We start from the raw sequence: 17,420 nt of genomic DNA on the forward strand, positions 1-17,420 counted from the left end.
CGGCCGCTCTAGCAGGCGGGCGGGCGGGACCATAGAGAGCCCGCGGCACCGCCCCCTCCCCTGCCCGAGCGCCCGCTCGCGCGGCTCCCACAATGCACCGTACAATGGCCCGACCGCCGCCACTACCGGGGCCTGAGCGGGCCCGGCGGAGCCCGAGCGCGGCCCGGCCCGCAGTGCGGGGCCCCGAGCGCGGTGAGTGCCGGCGAGGGCCCCGGGGGACGGCGGGGAGCGGGGCGGGAGGCCGTCTCGTTGCGCCCGCGCGCCCGGCACCCCGAGCGGCGGCGCCCCTCTTCTTGGGCCCCTCAGCGCGGTCGTCCACACCCCCGACCGGGGCCCCCTGTGCGTCAGCCGGGGCCCAGATAGGCCCCGCGGTGACGAAAACTCTCCCCGGACCAGCCACCGGGCTCTGGGGGCCGCGAAGAAACTCCACTGCCCCCCCCCTCCCGTCGGAGACTGGGAGCCGCAGCCCGAAGGGTCCACCGCCCCGGCCCCGGGTCCCTGGAGACCCAGACGAGCTGCACCTGCTCGCTCCCCGGACACGCCTCCTCAGACCTGCCGACCCCCGCCCTGCCGGGAGCCCGCTCTGCACCCTCCGCTTCCTTTCCCAGAGCCTCGCCACCCTGTTCGAGGCTGCCCGCAACCCCGGCAGGACCTACCCACGGTTCCCTCCGCAGCGACCCTCTTCCCGGACCTGAGGTCTCTCCTACCCCAACACCCGTTTCCAGACTCTTGAACTTCGGGGAATTCACTTGTGACTACCTGGAACCTTCCAGTCCGCATAATTCCCCAGTGTCTTTTTTTTTTTTTTGGGGGGGGGTGTTCCTTAGAGATCCAGTTGGCTAGCTCATGATCCCTGGTCATACTCGCCCTTCCTTCCCGTCCCTGAGACCTCCAAACCCGTCCCCGAATGTGTTCCTTCCCCGGCAGCCATCCCCCCTTCTCCCCCCCGCCCAGCCCCAGGGGGATGAAACCTTCTAGACTCCAGAAGCTGCCGGGGGAGCCAAGCGGGTCCCTGCAGTGCAGCCCCCCGCTGCGGCCCAGCCTGGTGGGGGAGGGACCTGTAAGGTGGACGCCATGGGGACAGCTGGCGTGGGGAGCTGGTGGTGCCTTCACCTGCCCGCGCGGCTTGTCTCTGGCTTGTGTGTTTTTCCACCTGTCAGTTTAGGGCTGTGATAGAGGCTGGCCTTGGGTTTCTGGACACCCCCCCCCCCCCAGGTAGGGTCACCAGATTGGGACGGGGGTGGGGGTGGGCATCTAATCAGCTCTCCTCTTGGTGAAAATGGGGCCGCAGTGAGCGGCAGCCCTTTCCTCCAGGCTTCCTCGCAGTGGGAGGCAGCGGGGATGAAGGACATCGCGAGCCAGAGGGACCCGAGAGGGGGCCCGTCCGAACGGACAGGACTGGCAGCCCCGGAGTAGACCCAAGCCCTGCTCATCCAGTCGGTGTCTCCTGGAACGGATGATGCAAGGCGCCGCGACTCCCCGGCCCTGTCATTTAACTCTCCCACCACTCCCCGTGTGTGAGCGCGCGTGCGGGGGCAGCTCTTCTCGTTCTCTGCGTCCCCCGTTTCCCAGCCAGTCAGTGTGTCTTTTGGATTCATTTCTGGTGCCCAGGTCAGGATCTGTGTTGTTGGGTGTGTTTTTTTTCTCCCTCTTTAAGTCTATTTATAATTTCCCAGTTGCTATTTTGGGTTCTGCTTAAGGAAAGATTCTATCCGCCCCAAGGAATGGGTTCCAGGGTGTGTTTCCTCCTCGGCAGGTGTTGAATTGAGTTCTTCAGATCCCCAAGTAGCTCTTAGGCAGGAGGGATAAAAGCTATTTTAGGGTAGTCACTGAAGTGGAGCTGTTAATCCTCTGTGGGTCTCTCCAGTTAAGAACACTTAGAGGTTAACCCTTTCCTTGCTGCAGGAGGGCTGTTTCTCCACAGCGTTTGAGAGGGTTGGGAGAACTCTAGTGTGGCAGCCAAAGGTGGGAACAGGCAACTCAATACAAAGGCAAAGATAATAGCTGCCTTTTGTTGGGTGCTTACTGCCAGAGAGGCCCTATGCTGAGCTCTTTGCATACCTGACTCACATAATCCTTACAACAAGCCTGTGAGGTTAGTATTTTTAGCTTTACAGATGAGGAAACAGGCTAATAATGGAGAAAGAACACAGTTTCTATAGAGATGATGTAACATCATAAAAACTAGTTTCATCAGAAGGCAGCGGGTATGATGGCTCACAACAGAGGACAGACAGGCTGGGGAGCAATTGGTCTCCTTTCAGCTTCCAAAGGGGGCCTACAGAGTTTTTAGCAGGCACTTGTATTTGTGGTACAGAGACTTAATAAAGGAAGAGATGCCTCACGTGAGAGAGCTCTGGCCCAGGAAGGTAAAGTAAAGAGGGACTGGTGAGAGGGGATGACTGAGGGTTAATTGTGAGGGGAAAAGGGGAAGGTTGCATTCTGGGGAGATGTTGGGAAGGGAAGGAAGCTGAGGTCTGAAAAGTAACATTAAAGGGGAGGGGAAACAGTAGTCCTACTCAGGCCCCATGTGGGAGAGAGGCAGACACAAATTAGATGTCAGAGATGACACTGCGCGTATTCACACATTTTATATGTCAGATGCTTTCAGGAGTATTATTTCACTTAATCCTCCATGAGAATATTATAGTTAAGGATAATAAATCTCGATTTTATTAAAAAAAAATTTTATAACCATTTATTTCAGCCAGATTGAGGTCGGGAAGCAAGATCTCAAATGTTCTCAATAAATCTCTATCTTAGAAATTGAGGAAACGGAGGTTCAGAGAAACAAAATAACCTGCCCATAGTTTCACAGCCAGTGAGTGGCAGCTCTTCTGATAGCAAGTCCAAGGTTCTTTCCACACTGCCTCCCTCTTCAGATCAGGTGCCAGAAGGAATCTTGGGATGAAAATATACTGAGTTAGACCAGTAACTGGGAGTGATTGTGTTTGTTTTATGGGAACAGGTTCTGTCAGCTTCTCTGTAGTTAAAGTTAGCATGTGAGACCAGAAGAGCAGCTTTGAAGGGAAGCAGAATTCTTTGACAGTTTTGCCAAGGAAGAACTGAAGGAATAGGCCTGACGTGAGAAAAGCTCAGGATTCCTTTGGAGGAGTGGAGTTTGCAGACAAAAGACAGAGGGAGAGAGACTAGATTCCCAAAAGGACTCCTTAAGGTAACACTAGCAGCTTTGGCCATCCAGCAGCTTTTCAATGACTGTAGGTAAGGACTTCCGCTGTGCCTTTTTAAAAGCTAGGGTGAGTAGGATCAGGGTGTTGGCTGTTTTCTTTTTAAAGCCATAGCCCCATTAAATGCAGATCAAGGCAAGCACATGGCTGCTGGCTTCCTCCTTTGGTTCTGTGAATACAACCTCATGAGCCTGTTTCCTAGAAGCCCATTACTCATACTAAATTGCTGTGTCTTGTTTGTGCTTGTTCAGGAGAACAGATGAGGTGGACGTGTGGGAGGTGGGGGATGTACTGTTCTCTTTCTGAGTTTGTGCGGAATTTCCAGGGCTAGGCTCCCCTCTCACATTAGCCAGGATGGTACAACTTGCTTCCCTCTGGCTGCCATTCCCAACTTTCCAGAGGTGGAGGTGCATGATTTCAGATATCAAGAGGAAGCAGAATTTGACTTTGAAGGTAAAGGAAATCCCCTCCAAATTAGACATTCAAACTTGAGCTTCCTATCTACTCAATTCCAAGGTGCATAGTAATCGCTGATATTATAAACAGGTAATTCCACCCTTGTGAAGAAGGAGGATACTTAAACAATGAAAGCAGGACATCAGGGACCTTTGAGGTTTATAATGAAGCAGGTAAATACGCCTTGACTTGAAGGCTCAAGTGGGACTAGTTTTTGGTGCTACCTATACCTCACCAGCATGTGATTCATGCAAAGTGCAGCCACCTTTGTGCAGATCATTCTAGGCAAATCTCCACTCATGATGAGGAAATGTTTATCATATTACATTGCAACGTTTCTTCAACAAGTGGAATGGTTTCTGAACAGGACATACATAGCTCATGTTAATGATGAGCAAAGCTCTCTAGAGCATGAACCCGCTGATCCTATCATCTCGTTCAAGGCCAGTCTGTTGGATGAATGGTCACTGTAAGCAGCAGTTGCTAATGAGCTGAGCAAGCATTCTGTGGCTCACAGCTAGTGTGTATGGTTGGAGCCCTCCCCAGATTCTCGTGGACAACCCCCAGCTACCATCTCTGCTCCCTTCACATGGAAAGGTCTCATGACTATATTTTGGCATGACCTCTTCAAAGGGAATCCCTGTTGCAGCAAATTGCATTGCAATTGGTACTCTTTGATGAGCTTGTGAATGTGAATGTGGATCTGTTGTCCCCTTTTGAGTCAGTTTGGTAACTCCTGTCCTCTTCCTCTGAGTTGATGTCAGGAAAGAAGTACTGACACCTGCTCCAGCCTCTCCCCTCCCCAGTCCCTACCCCGTCTATTCAATAAAAGAAAGGAGCATACTTCAGGGTAATGGCTCCACACTTTGGAAGTGCTATAACCCAGTTTAAACCAGAACTTCCTGAGCCTAAGTTAAGCCTATGAGAATCAACGTATATTCAACGATTAACTTACTCACCTAAAAGAAAGCTGAGGGTCCTTTTCTAGGTGCTAGGCGTATGGAGATGAGAGATGATCTGAGCCCTCAAAGAATCAGAGTTTGGAGGAGGAGACTAAGTTCTAACGCAAGTGTGCTGTTAACCTGCTCGTAACGGAGAAATGAATGTGCACTATGGAGGTCTATAGGAGGGGCCCCTCAGCAACTTGGGGTATCGGACAGGCTTTGTTAAAGAAGCATGGTCTGGGCCTGAGACAAAAAGACTCAGAGAAGCAGTGGAGGGCAGGATGGGACCAGCACTGGTTTAGTGGAAATGCTGAGTGTGCTGTTGCCTCCTCAGATAGAATCTCTTGATGTTGATGTGCTGCTAAGAAACACATCTGGCCCGGCTGGTGTGGCTCAATGGATTGAGCTTCGTCCCATGGACCAAGAGGTCCCCAGTTCGATTCCCTGTCAGAGCACATGCTCAGGCTGTGGGCTTGATCCCCAGTAGGGGGCATGCAGGAGGCATATTTAAAACAAAACAAAACAAAATCTGTCACAGGGGCTGACTTTTCAGGGTGTAAATTTCCTAAGTAAAGGCTTTTCCTTCTTTTCTGTTGCCTTTTGGGCATTTTATTGCTCCTTAACACCTCCACGAGTAGGAGACTTGTGGAAAGGAGTGGGTGAGGGGGAGTTAGGGTAAAGAGGAGGAAGAGGATATGCTGCAATCTCTAAGTTTAATGGAAAGGATGTGAAAGAGAAATTAGAAGAGAAAGTTTGGAGTTTAGGGCTTTTATTTCCTCAGATTATCTTGTTTCCAGTAGCCTAGGTGGCACTAATGAATAATGGTTACCACTAAGCTTTTATTAGGTTCCCAGCCTTTGCTGAATGTTTTATATTATCTCATTTAATCTTCAGAACATTCTTATGATTTAAGAGATTACTAAGCTTATTTTGTATATGAGGAAACAGTTCAGGGAAGTATTTGGAAGGGCCGGGATTGGAACGGGGTTCTGTTTGTCTCCAGAACCCATATTTCCATGGTATTTGGCTCCCTAACACCAGATGTTCTGATGTTTCAGGTGAAGAGATTGTTTTCTGAAGGCTGCGTTGGAAGCTGTGACAGAGCAGAGAGCCTGTGTGAAGCCGATGGGGAGGCTTTCTGAGTAACATGGCCCTTCGCCATTAGCCTTGCCATGACCACATTTTTCACCAGCGTCCCCCCCTGGATTCAAGATGCAAAGCAGGAGGAGGAAGTGGGCTGGAAAATAGTTCCCAGGCCTCGGGGCCGGGAGGCGGAGAGTCAAGTGAAGTGCCAATGTGAAATCTCGGGGACACCCTTCTCAAATGGGGAGAAGCTGAGGCCTCACAGCCTTCCCCATCCAGAGCAGAGACCATATAGCTGCCCTCAGCTGCACTGTGGCAAGTCTTTTGCCTCCAAGTATAAGCTGTATAGGTAGGTGACACTCCCATACCTCTTCCTGTCCTGAGGTTCCCGGAGGACAAAGCCAGAGACTCCACTGCGTGTGGCAGAAGAGGAGAGGTTAATTTGTCTCATAAATGTGTCCTGATCTCATAAATGTGCCCTGAATTCCAACCATTTGGGGTCACTCACTTAAAAATAATGGTGGTGTTTTTTTATTCAAACACTAGAATATGTTGGGTTCAATATCAGATAGCCATGAACAAACTAGATTGAACATTTTTTTCTATACCAGTTTCCCCACTCCTGTAAGGTAACAGTGAAAATCTTAGCCAGAAATTAGGAATCCATCTTAGAACTTTAGAAGGTAGAGGAGATGCTGTGATCCAATCTATAAATTTTAAAGTGGAGGCTCAGAGTGGGGAAGTAACTTACCCAAGGTCACATAGCTTCTTAGGTACTACAGTGCCTCTTCTACTAAACCATCCAAGTGATTACTTCTGTGTCTGTAGAGTCCCTGGTGTCCTCTGGGTCAGTGGCTTTCCTGAAACTTGTAAGCCCAAGAACCCCTGCTGAAGTGAAATTGAATGTAAGCAGAGCAGCTTTGAAGAGAAAGGGGCCAGCTAAAAGCAATTTTGATTTTATCTTTGCTTTTCTATTAGAGGAACATGAACATGCCCTTTACAAATGAGATAAGCTGCCTGGTGCAGTTTTTTATCTATTCATCTATCATGATTGATTGAGCTCCTGGTATATACCAGGCACAGATAGATGGGAGTGCTGGCCCTCCTTGAGTTTACTGTCTTAATGTAGACAGAGAGCAAATAGGTAAATATATGAACAAGATGACCACAGAAAGCCTCAGTTCCTTCTCTGGAAAACAGTTGATAGGAAGGAGCTAAAACAGGTTACAGGGTAGTAGGTGCCCAGAATTGCCCGCGTGACAGTTCTGTGGGCCTCAGGAACGCTTTGATTCTGTGCTCCTATGTCTTAGGTAGACTCCAGTTGGAGCTGTCCTGTTGGACCATCTTTTTTTTTGAGAATTTTTATGTGTTTATTTGAACCAAAATGATGATACATGCCGGGGAGTGTGAGCTCAAATGCTCCCTCTAAAACCGTCCTGGTGACAGTCTAGGTGACTGGGAGGCTGTAAGAAGGTCCGAGTCCAGGAGGCATGACCTCTGACTCCACCTATTGTGTGATCTTGGGTGAGTCACCGAACCTCTGAGCTCCAGTTTCTTCACTTGCCAAACAAGGGAAGTGGGCTGTGGGTCACGCAGCACTTCTCGTCTGTTCTCATGTCAGTTATGTCATAGGAGGTCAACAGTAATCCTCGTACGTGTGAGCATGAGAGGAATGGGCAGGTTTGATGCTCTTTAGGTAGAAAAGATCACTGGGTGCCATACTAGAGACAGTGGTGGCATTCCTAAGTGAGCCCAGTTCTCAGGAAGGTCTGTGTTTAAATGTAGTTTCTGCCACTTACTGGTGGGTGGGACTGCTCAATGCTTTTAGCCTCTTATGGGGAACAAGGTTAATGACTCAGCTCACACTGGGCCTAGCAAATGGTGGGCCCTAAAAGTCTTGCTGAATTGATTCTGAATGTATTATGGAGCTCTGGATTGTAATTCCTAGACTCTGAGCTGTTTTCCAGCCAGCAGGGAGCAGGTAAACCAATGGACACTGATGTACCATGAAAACATTTAAAATATGTTGCTGGTTTACATGGCAAACAATTTAAATGGTACAAATGGGCATGCAGTGAAAAATGAATGGTCCTCACATTTGAAGTCACTATTCTCCTCCCCAAAGGCACCCGGAGAGGTGAGGGGGAGGGTCAGTTTCTTATGTGTCCTTGCTGAGGCATTCAAACATGTATCCCTTTTTATTTTCACAAGGGATTGTATTGCATACATTATATTGAACTTCCTTTTTTGACTCAGCCCCAGATCAGGAAGTATATCTAAACTTCATTTTCCCTTTATTGTGTCATTTAAAAATTTTTAAATATAATTTATTAAAAGGAAATACATTCACATAATTAGAAAGGTACTAAAAGATGCAATGAAAATGCTCCATCACACCCATAAGCCGCATGTGTCTTCTCACCAAAGGCAACCAGTGTTGTCAGTTTCTTTTAGATCCTTCCAGAAATATTTTAAGCACATATAAGCAAACTTATACATATTTCCCTCTTTTTGTATGCATAGTGCCAGTCTATATGCAGTCTTCTGTCTCCTTGCTTTTCCCCATTTACTATATTTTAGGAGCTTTTCCCTGTGGGTACATGGAAAGCTGCCTCATTTTTAAAAGTTGAGTTATTTTATGAATTTATTATAATTTATTTAACCAGTTCCCTATTGATGAACATTTAGGTTGTTCCTGATGTTTTGCTACTAAATATACAAGGCTGAAAGAAAATAGTATATACAGGGTGGGGCAAAGTAGGTTTATAGTGTGAGTACATGGAATAGTTTATTGTATTATTATTTATTAATTATTGTATTGTTTTTCTTTTTCTTTTCTTTTTTTAAAATATATTTTATTGATTTTTTACAGAGAGGAAGGGAGAGAGATAGAGAGTTAGAAACATTGATGAGAGAGAAACATCGATCAGCCGCCTCCTGCACATCTACTGGGGATGTGCCCGCAACCCAGGTACATGCCCTTGACCGGAATCGAACCTGGGACCTTTCAGTCCGCAGGCCGACGCTCTATCCACTGAGCCAAACCGGTTTCGGCTATTGTATTGTTTTTCATACAGACAACTGTAACCCTACTTTTGCCCCCCACCCTATATTTGATTCTTCAGGTGGGCAGAGATATCTAGAATATAGTTGGCGTGGTATTCCATCCATTCCATTGCATGGCCCTATCATAATTTTTATATCTAGTTCCCTGATAATGGGCACCTCAATAGTCTGGCCAGCCCTTGTGATCTCGTCTTTCTTTTCCTCCATCCCTATCCCAGGCACATGGCTACCCACTCAGCCCAAAAACCACACCAGTGCATGTACTGTGATAAGATGTTTCACCGCAAGGACCATCTCCGGAACCACCTGCAGACCCACGACCCCAACAAAGAGGCTCTTCACTGTTCCGAGTGCGGTAAGAATTACAATACGAAGCTGGGCTACCGGCGCCATCTGGCCATGCATGCCGCTAGCAACGGTGACCTCAGCTGTAAGGTGTGCCTGCAGACCTTTGAGAGTACCCAGGCCCTGCTAGAGCACCTGAAGGCCCACTCACGCCGGGTAGCAGGGGGTGCCAAGGAAAAGAAGCATCCCTGTGACCACTGTGACCGGCGCTTCTATACTCGTAAGGATGTGCGGAGGCACCTGGTGGTGCACACAGGCCGAAAGGACTTCCTATGCCAGTACTGTGCCCAGCGGTTTGGCCGCAAGGACCACCTGACACGGCATGTCAAGAAGAGCCACTCGCAGGAGCTGCTCAAAATTAAGACAGAGCCAGTGGACATGTTAGGCCTACTCAGCTGCAGTTCCACAGTCAGTGTGAAGGAAGAGCTGAGCCCAGTGCTGTGCATGGCCTCTCGGGACATGATGGGGGCCAAGGCCTTCCCTAGTATGTTACCCATGGGCATGTATGGCGCCCACATCCCTCCCATGCCCAGTGCAGGCATGCCACACTCCCTGGTGCACAACACGCTGCCCATGGGTATGAGCTATCCTCTGGAATCTTCACCTATCTCTTCTCCAGCTCAGCTTCCTCCAAAATACCAGCTTGGATCTACCTCATACTTGCCCGACAAATTGCCCAAAGTGGAGGTGGATAGTTTTATGGCGGAACTTCCTGGAAGCCTGTCTCTTTCATCCGCAGAACCCCAGCCCGCCTCACCTCAGCCGGCGGCAGCTGCGGCCCTCCTAGATGAAGCACTGCTCACCAAGAGCCCCGCCAACCTCTCTGAGGCCCTCTGCGCTGCTAATGTGGACTTCTCCCACTTACTGGGCTTTCTTCCACTCAACCTGCCCTCATGTAACCCTCCTGGGGCCACAGGAGGCCTGGTCATGGGCTACTCCCAGGCTGAGGCACAGCCCCTGCTCACCACATTGCAAGCTCAGCCTCAAGATTCCCCGGGAGCTGGGGGACCTCTGAACTTTGGGCCTCTGCACTCCTTGCCTCCTGTTTTCACCTCTGGCTTGAGCACCACCACCCTGCCTCGTTTCCACCAGGCATTCCAGTAGCCCCCAAGGAGGCCCTCAGCTCAGTCTTGAAATCTGTCAGGGCGCTTCAGTACCCATCCTATCTGTATCCCCCATAAAGGCAGCTGAGCTTTCAGAGCTGGGTTCAAACAGAAAAAATCCAGTATCTGTATGGAGCACTTGGTTTGGGGGCTCAGGCTCCAGGATCAGTTCCAAGAGGAACTTTGAGCCCCAACCCCATGAAAAGATCACATACTATAGGACTTCAGGTATTTTTACTTTTTTTTTTTATCTGAATCGGGAGCCACACTTAGTCCTCTCTTTCTCCAAAGTGTCAGAACCTCATTCTCTTTGGAGAAGGGGTGACCTGTTGGAGACACAGGGTTTCACTTTGGATGACCTCGAGAAAAATAGCCGAAGAAGCCGCCTTCTGGTCCCAACCTGCAGACCCCACACAGTTGGTCAGGCCCTGATGACAGAGGGTCACTTGGCTCCATCACCTGCTTCCAACCAGCGGGCAGGAGAGAAGGCCTCTATTCTTCCCCATCATCCCATCCCTCCTGTACCAGCACCTCCATTTTCAGTCAGTGTTGTCCAGCAACGGTACTGTTTACACAGTCGCTTCAGACACACCATTTCACCTCCCTTGCCGAGCTGTTAGCCTTAGAATGATTGCAGTGAACATTGTTTACACACCGTGAATTCATTCCCACCAGTCCATTCCAGTTGGCACCAGCTGGAACCTTTTGGTACCTGGTGTTAACTGGAGCCCTGTTTACAAGGCGGAGTCGGGTCTCGCTGACTTCTCTTCACTTGAGGTCATATTTTTCCCCTGTGGGGAAATAAACTGACTTTGGACTGCTTCAGTCTCTGCCATCTTCCATGACTGTATCTGTTCCTGCCTTCCTCAGCAGTGTCTGCAGGAGACAGGCAAGAAGATTGGAGCGGTTTTCTCACAGGTCTGCAATTCTACTTTTCTCCGAGTATACATCATGACCCCCTCATTCTCCTCTTGAACTGGGGAGGGGAAGAAATAAAAGGCATGCCCACTTCCATCACCTCCCCATTCCCTATCCCCTACCCTGAGCATCATGAGCTGTTATCATGAGTCTTAGAAGGAGGGGCTTCGGTTCTAGGCTGGTGTGAATAGCAAAGGAGAGGGTGTGAACCCCTCATTTGTCTCCTAACTGTCCCTTTTCCAGGAAGTTGTGGAACTGTAGGAAGAGGAGTTTTCAGAAAGTTAGGACTGGGCAGATAGTTGAGTCCTAACTTATGGGTGCATCATTGCTTCCCACACCCAACTTTTCTTACCCACAGTGTCCCTCCTCTCTCCTCTACTTTGCAGATCCCTTGGACTCAGGGCCACTGTACATAGGCTTTTCTGCTCTCCATCAAAGAACTTCCACCTTCCTCTTGTGGCCCCCATCAGCTTTGCCCCCAATACTCAGCAAGATTACTTGCAACAAATGATTAGTTCTTCTGACTTGTGGGGCTCTCTGCCACAGACAGCACAGCCCTTGCCCATCCGAACCCCATCCCTGCTTCATCTCAGTTCTGCATGGGCACTCTTCCCACTCATGGAAGGGAGATAGCTCAGGGACCACCAATGTGGGACTCTCCTGAGATACCTCCACTCTGATTCAGAAACACACTTCTACCTCTTTACTGTTAACTCCTACAGATGCAGCCAGCAGTTTCTGGGCACTTCTCATGGCAGGTGCCTCGTGCTGGCTTCTCCACTAGGATTTCAGGACAAACTACCGAGGAACTGCCTCAGCCTCCTCCCAGTCCTCACCTTCTTCCCCTTCCATCTAGATAACTTAGGTCTATCATCAGAAACTGAGCAGGTCCAAGACCCAGGCTTCTGCTTCAGCCCAGGCCAGTACTCTTTGTTTGAGGTGAAAGCCTTAAAATGTAGCTCTCTAGCCGTTGATTGGAAGCAATGTGGAGTGACTAAGCATGTTTTGATTTAGGCAGGGTATCTTGGGATACCTTTAAAAAATAAAACCAGATATAATATCTGGCAAGGTTGGAATCAGACTAGGTAATTTGCTTCTAAAAATTAGTTTCAGTGAGTCCCAGGGACTGATTAAGGTTTATTTTTAAAAAAGCGTCCACCTTGGTACGCAGCCACCTCCTGCATGCTGTGCATGTTATTGGGACTCGTATTACAGGAAATGGTATGTGAGGATCCAAGCAGGACTCGGTGCTGCCATTCTCCTTGTCTCTGGTCTTCATCACTAGACCCAGGAACCCTTTACCACCTTCCCTGCACCCTTCCTTTACAGAGGAAAACGGGCCTCTGGCCACAGACTCAGGCTGTTAGGGGAGAACCCTCCTTTCTGCCTGCTCTTTCCTGTCCCTTCCTTGAATCCTCTCCGCCATTAGTGGTACTGGGACACTCATAGGACAGGCAGAGCAACTATTTAAAACCTTGTAATTGGAGCCTTGCCTCCTCCCCTTCTTTCCCTCCTGCTCCCTTTCCTCTTCCTCAGTGCCCTCACCACCTACAAGGAATTTCCCTATCACTGTGAACTTTGCAAATGCAGAGGAACATCTGCCTTTACTTTTTTTTTTTTTTTTTTGACCATAGCCACCTAGCTGTTCCTTAAACCTTCCTTTCCATAATTTAAAAAAGAAAAAAAAAAAAGCCTTATTGACCTGGTTGTTCAAAGGATAAGAATAGCTTTATCCTCCACTCAGTACCAAACCCACTTCAGTACCCTTACTGAGGCCATGAAAGCCTGAGGGGCATGTGGCTGAGACCAAACGGGGACCAGGAAGAAGGGGTGATGCCCCCTTTCCCCACCATCTCCTCGAACTTCTGTCAGCGATGAGCTTCCCTGATTGGGGCAGACACCTCCCACCCTGTACAGTAGCTGGTCACCGTTGAGTGCAGTCCTGGGGGCCAGAGGATAGCATGCCAACTCTGTCAGCACCAAGGATCTGTGCACATCTCAAAGAAGTGAGAGGGAAAGGAGCACCAATGAGTCCCCCCCCCCCCCAAACCTTTTACAAATGGCATTTTGTTAAAGGAAATCTAGGAAGCAGGTGTGATTACTTTTTTTGCTCGTAGATATTGTCCTAAGTTGAAATTCTCCTACTACCCTAAACTTTCCCCTAGTAGCCCTTTAAATCCACCCCTTCTTTTTGGTAGTTGTTTTCTCCACCCCTCTTCTACCTCCCCTCTTTATCTAGGAGCTGTTTGTAAACACGACTTTTTTTTAAAACAATTTATATTGTACAGGATCAATATTTTACTTCTAACAAGGATATTTATGTAATAAACTTTGCCTTAGGCAGGTGTTGGCCAGAAAAATCCAGATTCCTCTGGGACCCCAGCCTGGCCTCTCCTGGAACTCTGAACCTGCTGTGGAAGGAATTGGCTGTGACCTTCACCACTGGAGAGTAGGGGCTGTGGCTAGGGAAGAGGGTGTTGTGGTTCTGACAGGAGAAGGAGTCATCATAATCTAGTGCCTCTGTTGAGGTGTTTGGAAGAAGTGTTCTATTCCAATTTCTTTAGATATAAGCTGATTTTCTTAGCTGATTCTCCCCATATGCACATCTCCCCCTCTGAATATTCGGCACTAGAGCTCCTGAAACACCACTTCTCATACGCGCCCCTCCCTCCCAGTGGTCAAGGCTTTGGAGCCTCTCTTTCGTAATGCCAGATTATTTAAAGATAAAGATACAAGACAAAAACCTTCTAGCACTTTGTAAACACAGTGAATAACCTCTTGGAGTATTTTTGGCTTTATATAAAACAAGGTTTTTAATTGTAAAATATAAGTGCCATTAGAAAATGCACAGGGCATATCTTTGTTAAAGTAGATTTTCAATGTTTTACAGAATTACATTTTCAAAAAAAGTTTTTATAATGAAGTTGTTTATTAAAAACTTCTGAATGATGTGTTTGGAAGTTGTGAACCTATCTGATTGGGAAAGGGCTGGGGAGAGCCTGGGGGGAGAATTGGAACCTCCAAACATCTTTAGCATCTAAGGAGATGATGAGTATAGGACAGGAATGATCTACACTTTGGCACCTAGAAACTTTGCAATTTGAAATAAAAGATCTAGGGTGCCTTTGAGGTAAGTGGCATCATTTATCACTTAATCTTGGATGCAAAGGTCAGGAAAATCAAATCAGCTTAATGAAATTTCATGAAACTGGAAACGCCAGATGTAGATTACTCTTTAGGTTAGGATTGATCCAGCAGTTCAGAAGGTTGATCTGAGCATTCTCATTTCTTTCTGCCCTATCTCGTGCAGTTGTGACTGCATCCTCAGGGCCTACGAAGTGGCTTGTCCCTTTGTGTAGGAGTAGAATGCTGCTATGATTCCAGACCCGTTATTCTCACACAGTGCTGACCAGGAAAAGAAAGGGAGTCCTTTTATTCACAAAAACCCCAGGAAGCATCTCCTGTCTCATTGGCCTTGATGGGATTCTGTGCCATCCCCAAACCAGTCACCAAAAGCCAGTGACGACGGGAAAATGTGTTTCTCAGAGGAAATTTGGGGTACTATTATGAAGAATGAATGGATACTGGTTGTCCAAGAAAAATGTTATCCACTGCTCACGGTGCACAACTGGTAAGTAACAGAGCTAGGACCTGACCTTGCTCACTTGTGCCGATCCATTAGGTTCAGACAAACTGTTGAGAGGTTGACATGGCTTGGCCAGTCGCTAATAAAGGTAGTTATCACTATCTTGGGTCCCATCACTTGTGCTGAAATCCTCCCATCCAGGGCTCAGACTGAGCTTGCTTTTCTGTGGTCTGAAGCCAGTGTCCTTAGCCAAGTAGTGCAACTCTGGAGTCCAACCCAGGAGTCCAAGGGGCACTAACAAGCATTAATGTGTGTAACAGGTGTTTTGTGTAAAAAGGGCAGTGGGCGGGCCCTTCATCTCTTTGGCCTTCCACTTGACAAATGTTCACTGTCCATCTCAATGGGTCAGATCTCTGGCTAGCGCCCCAGTGAAATCCACCTTGCCCTCTTGGGGAGTTTGTGCCCCAGGATGGGCCTGCGGGCTCAGACTATCTTACCCATTGCGCCAGGGGAGGATGAAGGCTTTCTGGAGGAGGTGGCAAAAATTCAAGGCAGAACAGGGACATAGGTATACTCACCTCCACAGGCTACAAGTTTTGAAGCCAAGACCACAGGAACACATGCAATTGTAGGATCAGGGCTTCAGGGACTGGTCCATCCAATCTCTTAACCCAGTGGTCGGCAAACCGCGGCTCGCGAGCCACATGCGGCTCTTTGGCCCCTTGAGTGTGGCTCTTCCACCAAATACCACGTGTGGGCGTGCACGTACAGTGCGATTGAAACTTTGTGGCCCATGTGAAGAAGTCAGTTTTCGGAAAGGAGATAGACGAAACAAGTATACAAGACGAGTGTGGATGGGAGAGTTGGAAGGGGTCGACCTCAGCGAACGTACCTCAATCAGATTGAGGACGTCTTTAGCAAAGGCCAGCTTAGGAGTACCCTAATTAAGTTGATAACAAGGTACCTACCTATATAGTTTAAGTTTAAAAAATTTGCCTCTTAAGAGAAATTTCAATCATTGTACTGTTGATATTTGGCTCTGTTGACTAATGAGTTTGCCGACCACTGTCTTAACCTATTCAAGCACAGACACACCCTGCACTTCAGACTCGAGTTCACCTTTGGGAACTGTTTGGTACAGAGCGGAGGGGTAACCCCAGAGTCTAAGTCAAATTGTCTACCTTTCAGCCTACTGGCCCAGAAGGGCCCAGCTGGTGGGGAGGAAACCAGGCAGATGCCACTTGCTCCCTGGTTGGCAGTACTTGAGACCCTCCCTTGCCCCGGAACCTTTTACTCTGACCTTGTTTCTCCTTTCTTCAGTTTGAGCACCTCCATGTGCTCGTCAATTGTCAATTACTGTCAATTCAGCACGCAGTTTGGTTGCAAGGGATACCTCTTGAGCCCCTCTGCATACGCCTGAGTAATTTATCCAGTGCAAAGCTGCCCCAAAGCCGCAGAGGACTGAGGGCACCTGGAGACTCGCACCTGCCCACCGCAGATGGCGGGAACGGTAATCGCCTGGCCTGGTAGCTGTGATGGAAGATTCTGTCTATAACCGGGGGTTGGGCTTGACCCCTGATGCTTACTCCGAGCTGCTCCTTGCTTGGTACACCCCCGCACTTCACCACCAGCGCCTTACTAATACGCGGCCAGTTCTGTCTGGCACCTGATGTTTCATCCCCACCGCGAAGTTCCCTGCTCCTCCGCCAGGCCTGGCCCTTTGCGACCCCAGCCTACCCTCCTCTGTCTCTTCCTCCCCACCCTACCCCGCCTTCCCTCTCGCAGCCGGGCGACCCTAGCGAATCACATCCCAATAAGAGCGCGCGAGGTGGCTGAGCGCGCCAGGGAGTTGGAGACCACACGTTCCGCCAGCCGCCACTCTCCAGGAGTCCCCTGTGTTGCCCGAACTCCCCCCACCCCTCACTCCCCAGACCCTTCAGGCCAGAGGCTTCTGCAGGTGAAGGCGGAGGAGAGTGCGGAAGTCCTGGAAACCACCGCGCGCCTGCCGCCTGGCTTGGGGGCTTGGGCTCGAGAAGCAGGGGAATGCGGGCACCCAGACTCGCAGCCGCCCTGGGACCACCTCGCCAGGTCCTGGGAGCCGGGAAGCGGCCTACGCAGCGACTGATCGTAACCTGGAAACCGGCCTTGTTGGGGGTGAGGCCGCAAAAGCCTGTGGCGCAGAGGGGTGGGGGGGCTCCTGCTGAAGCGGGGCGGGAAGGCGGAGGAAGTGATTATTGAGGAGGGCGCCGCCATCTTGGAGGAGGCCGATTGGGGGGTGCAAGAGCAGCAGGAGGCAGAGAAGCTGGAGGTAAGGACGGAGGCACAGGAAGGACCGGTACCTCTAAACCTTGATGACCCAGTTATGGACCCACTGGAGGCCATCCAATGGGAGCTGGAGGCCATGAGTGCCCAGGCCGACTGGGCCTATCTGCAGCTGGAGCGCAGGTTTGGGCGCATGCACCTCGCCCTTAGGAGCTTCTTCATCCAGAATATTCCTGGCTTCTGGGTCACCACCTTCCTGAGCAACCCGCAGCTGTCAGCCATGATTAGCCCCATCCCTGTCTGCTGCTTTGTCCCACGTGCACCTCAAAAATTACTGTGTGAGTGAATGACTATTCAGAAGTGTCAGAGTGTTATGCTGGGCTCTGTCAACATGGTTCTTACCCAAGGATTTCAGTAGGGCAGAGAAAAGTGGGGGCAATGAAGGGTGACCTTATTATAATTTGTCATT

At 49.4% G+C, this 17,420-nt stretch overlaps 1 protein-coding gene across 7 annotated transcripts; it reads left to right on the forward strand.

The window, feature by feature from the left end:
- Positions 1 to 38: 38 nt before the first annotated feature.
- Positions 39 to 16,939, forward strand: PLAGL2 (PLAG1 like zinc finger 2). Of its 7 annotated transcripts, XR_004969883.1 has the most exons (5): positions 43 to 192; positions 5,647 to 6,020; positions 8,956 to 11,103; positions 14,414 to 14,734; positions 16,010 to 16,939. XR_004969883.1 is itself a non-coding variant. In XM_036321611.1 (3 exons), the coding sequence occupies exons 2-3, from the start codon at positions 5,761 to 5,763 to the stop codon at positions 10,184 to 10,186; spliced, it is 1,491 nt and encodes a 496-aa protein (XP_036177504.1). In that variant the 5' UTR covers positions 43 to 192; positions 5,647 to 5,760; the 3' UTR covers positions 10,187 to 14,054. The 7 variants fall into 7 exon arrangements, 5 of the variants coding, with proteins under 5 accessions (XP_036177508.1, XP_036177504.1, XP_036177507.1 ...); XR_004969884.1 differs by lacking the exon at positions 14,414 to 14,734 and having other exon boundaries at positions 16,010 to 16,937; XM_036321611.1 differs by lacking the exons at positions 14,414 to 14,734; positions 16,010 to 16,939 and having other exon boundaries at positions 8,956 to 14,054.
- Positions 16,940 to 17,420: the final 481 nt, after the last annotated feature.

Source organism: Myotis myotis, unplaced genomic scaffold (genome assembly GCF_014108235.1).
Source record: "Myotis myotis isolate mMyoMyo1 unplaced genomic scaffold, mMyoMyo1.p scaffold_m19_p_9, whole genome shotgun sequence".
Classification (NCBI taxonomy): Eukaryota; Metazoa; Chordata; class Mammalia; order Chiroptera; family Vespertilionidae; genus Myotis; species Myotis myotis.

Coding starts and splice junctions, on each gene's coding strand:
- PLAGL2 (XM_036321611.1), top strand. CDS start 5,761: ATGACCACATTTTTCACCAGCGTCCCCCCCTGGATTCAAGATGCAAAG. Junction 6,021..8,955: donor TCCAAGTATAAGCTGTATAG/GTAGGTGACACT, acceptor TCCCTATCCCAG/GCACATGGCTACCCACTCAG.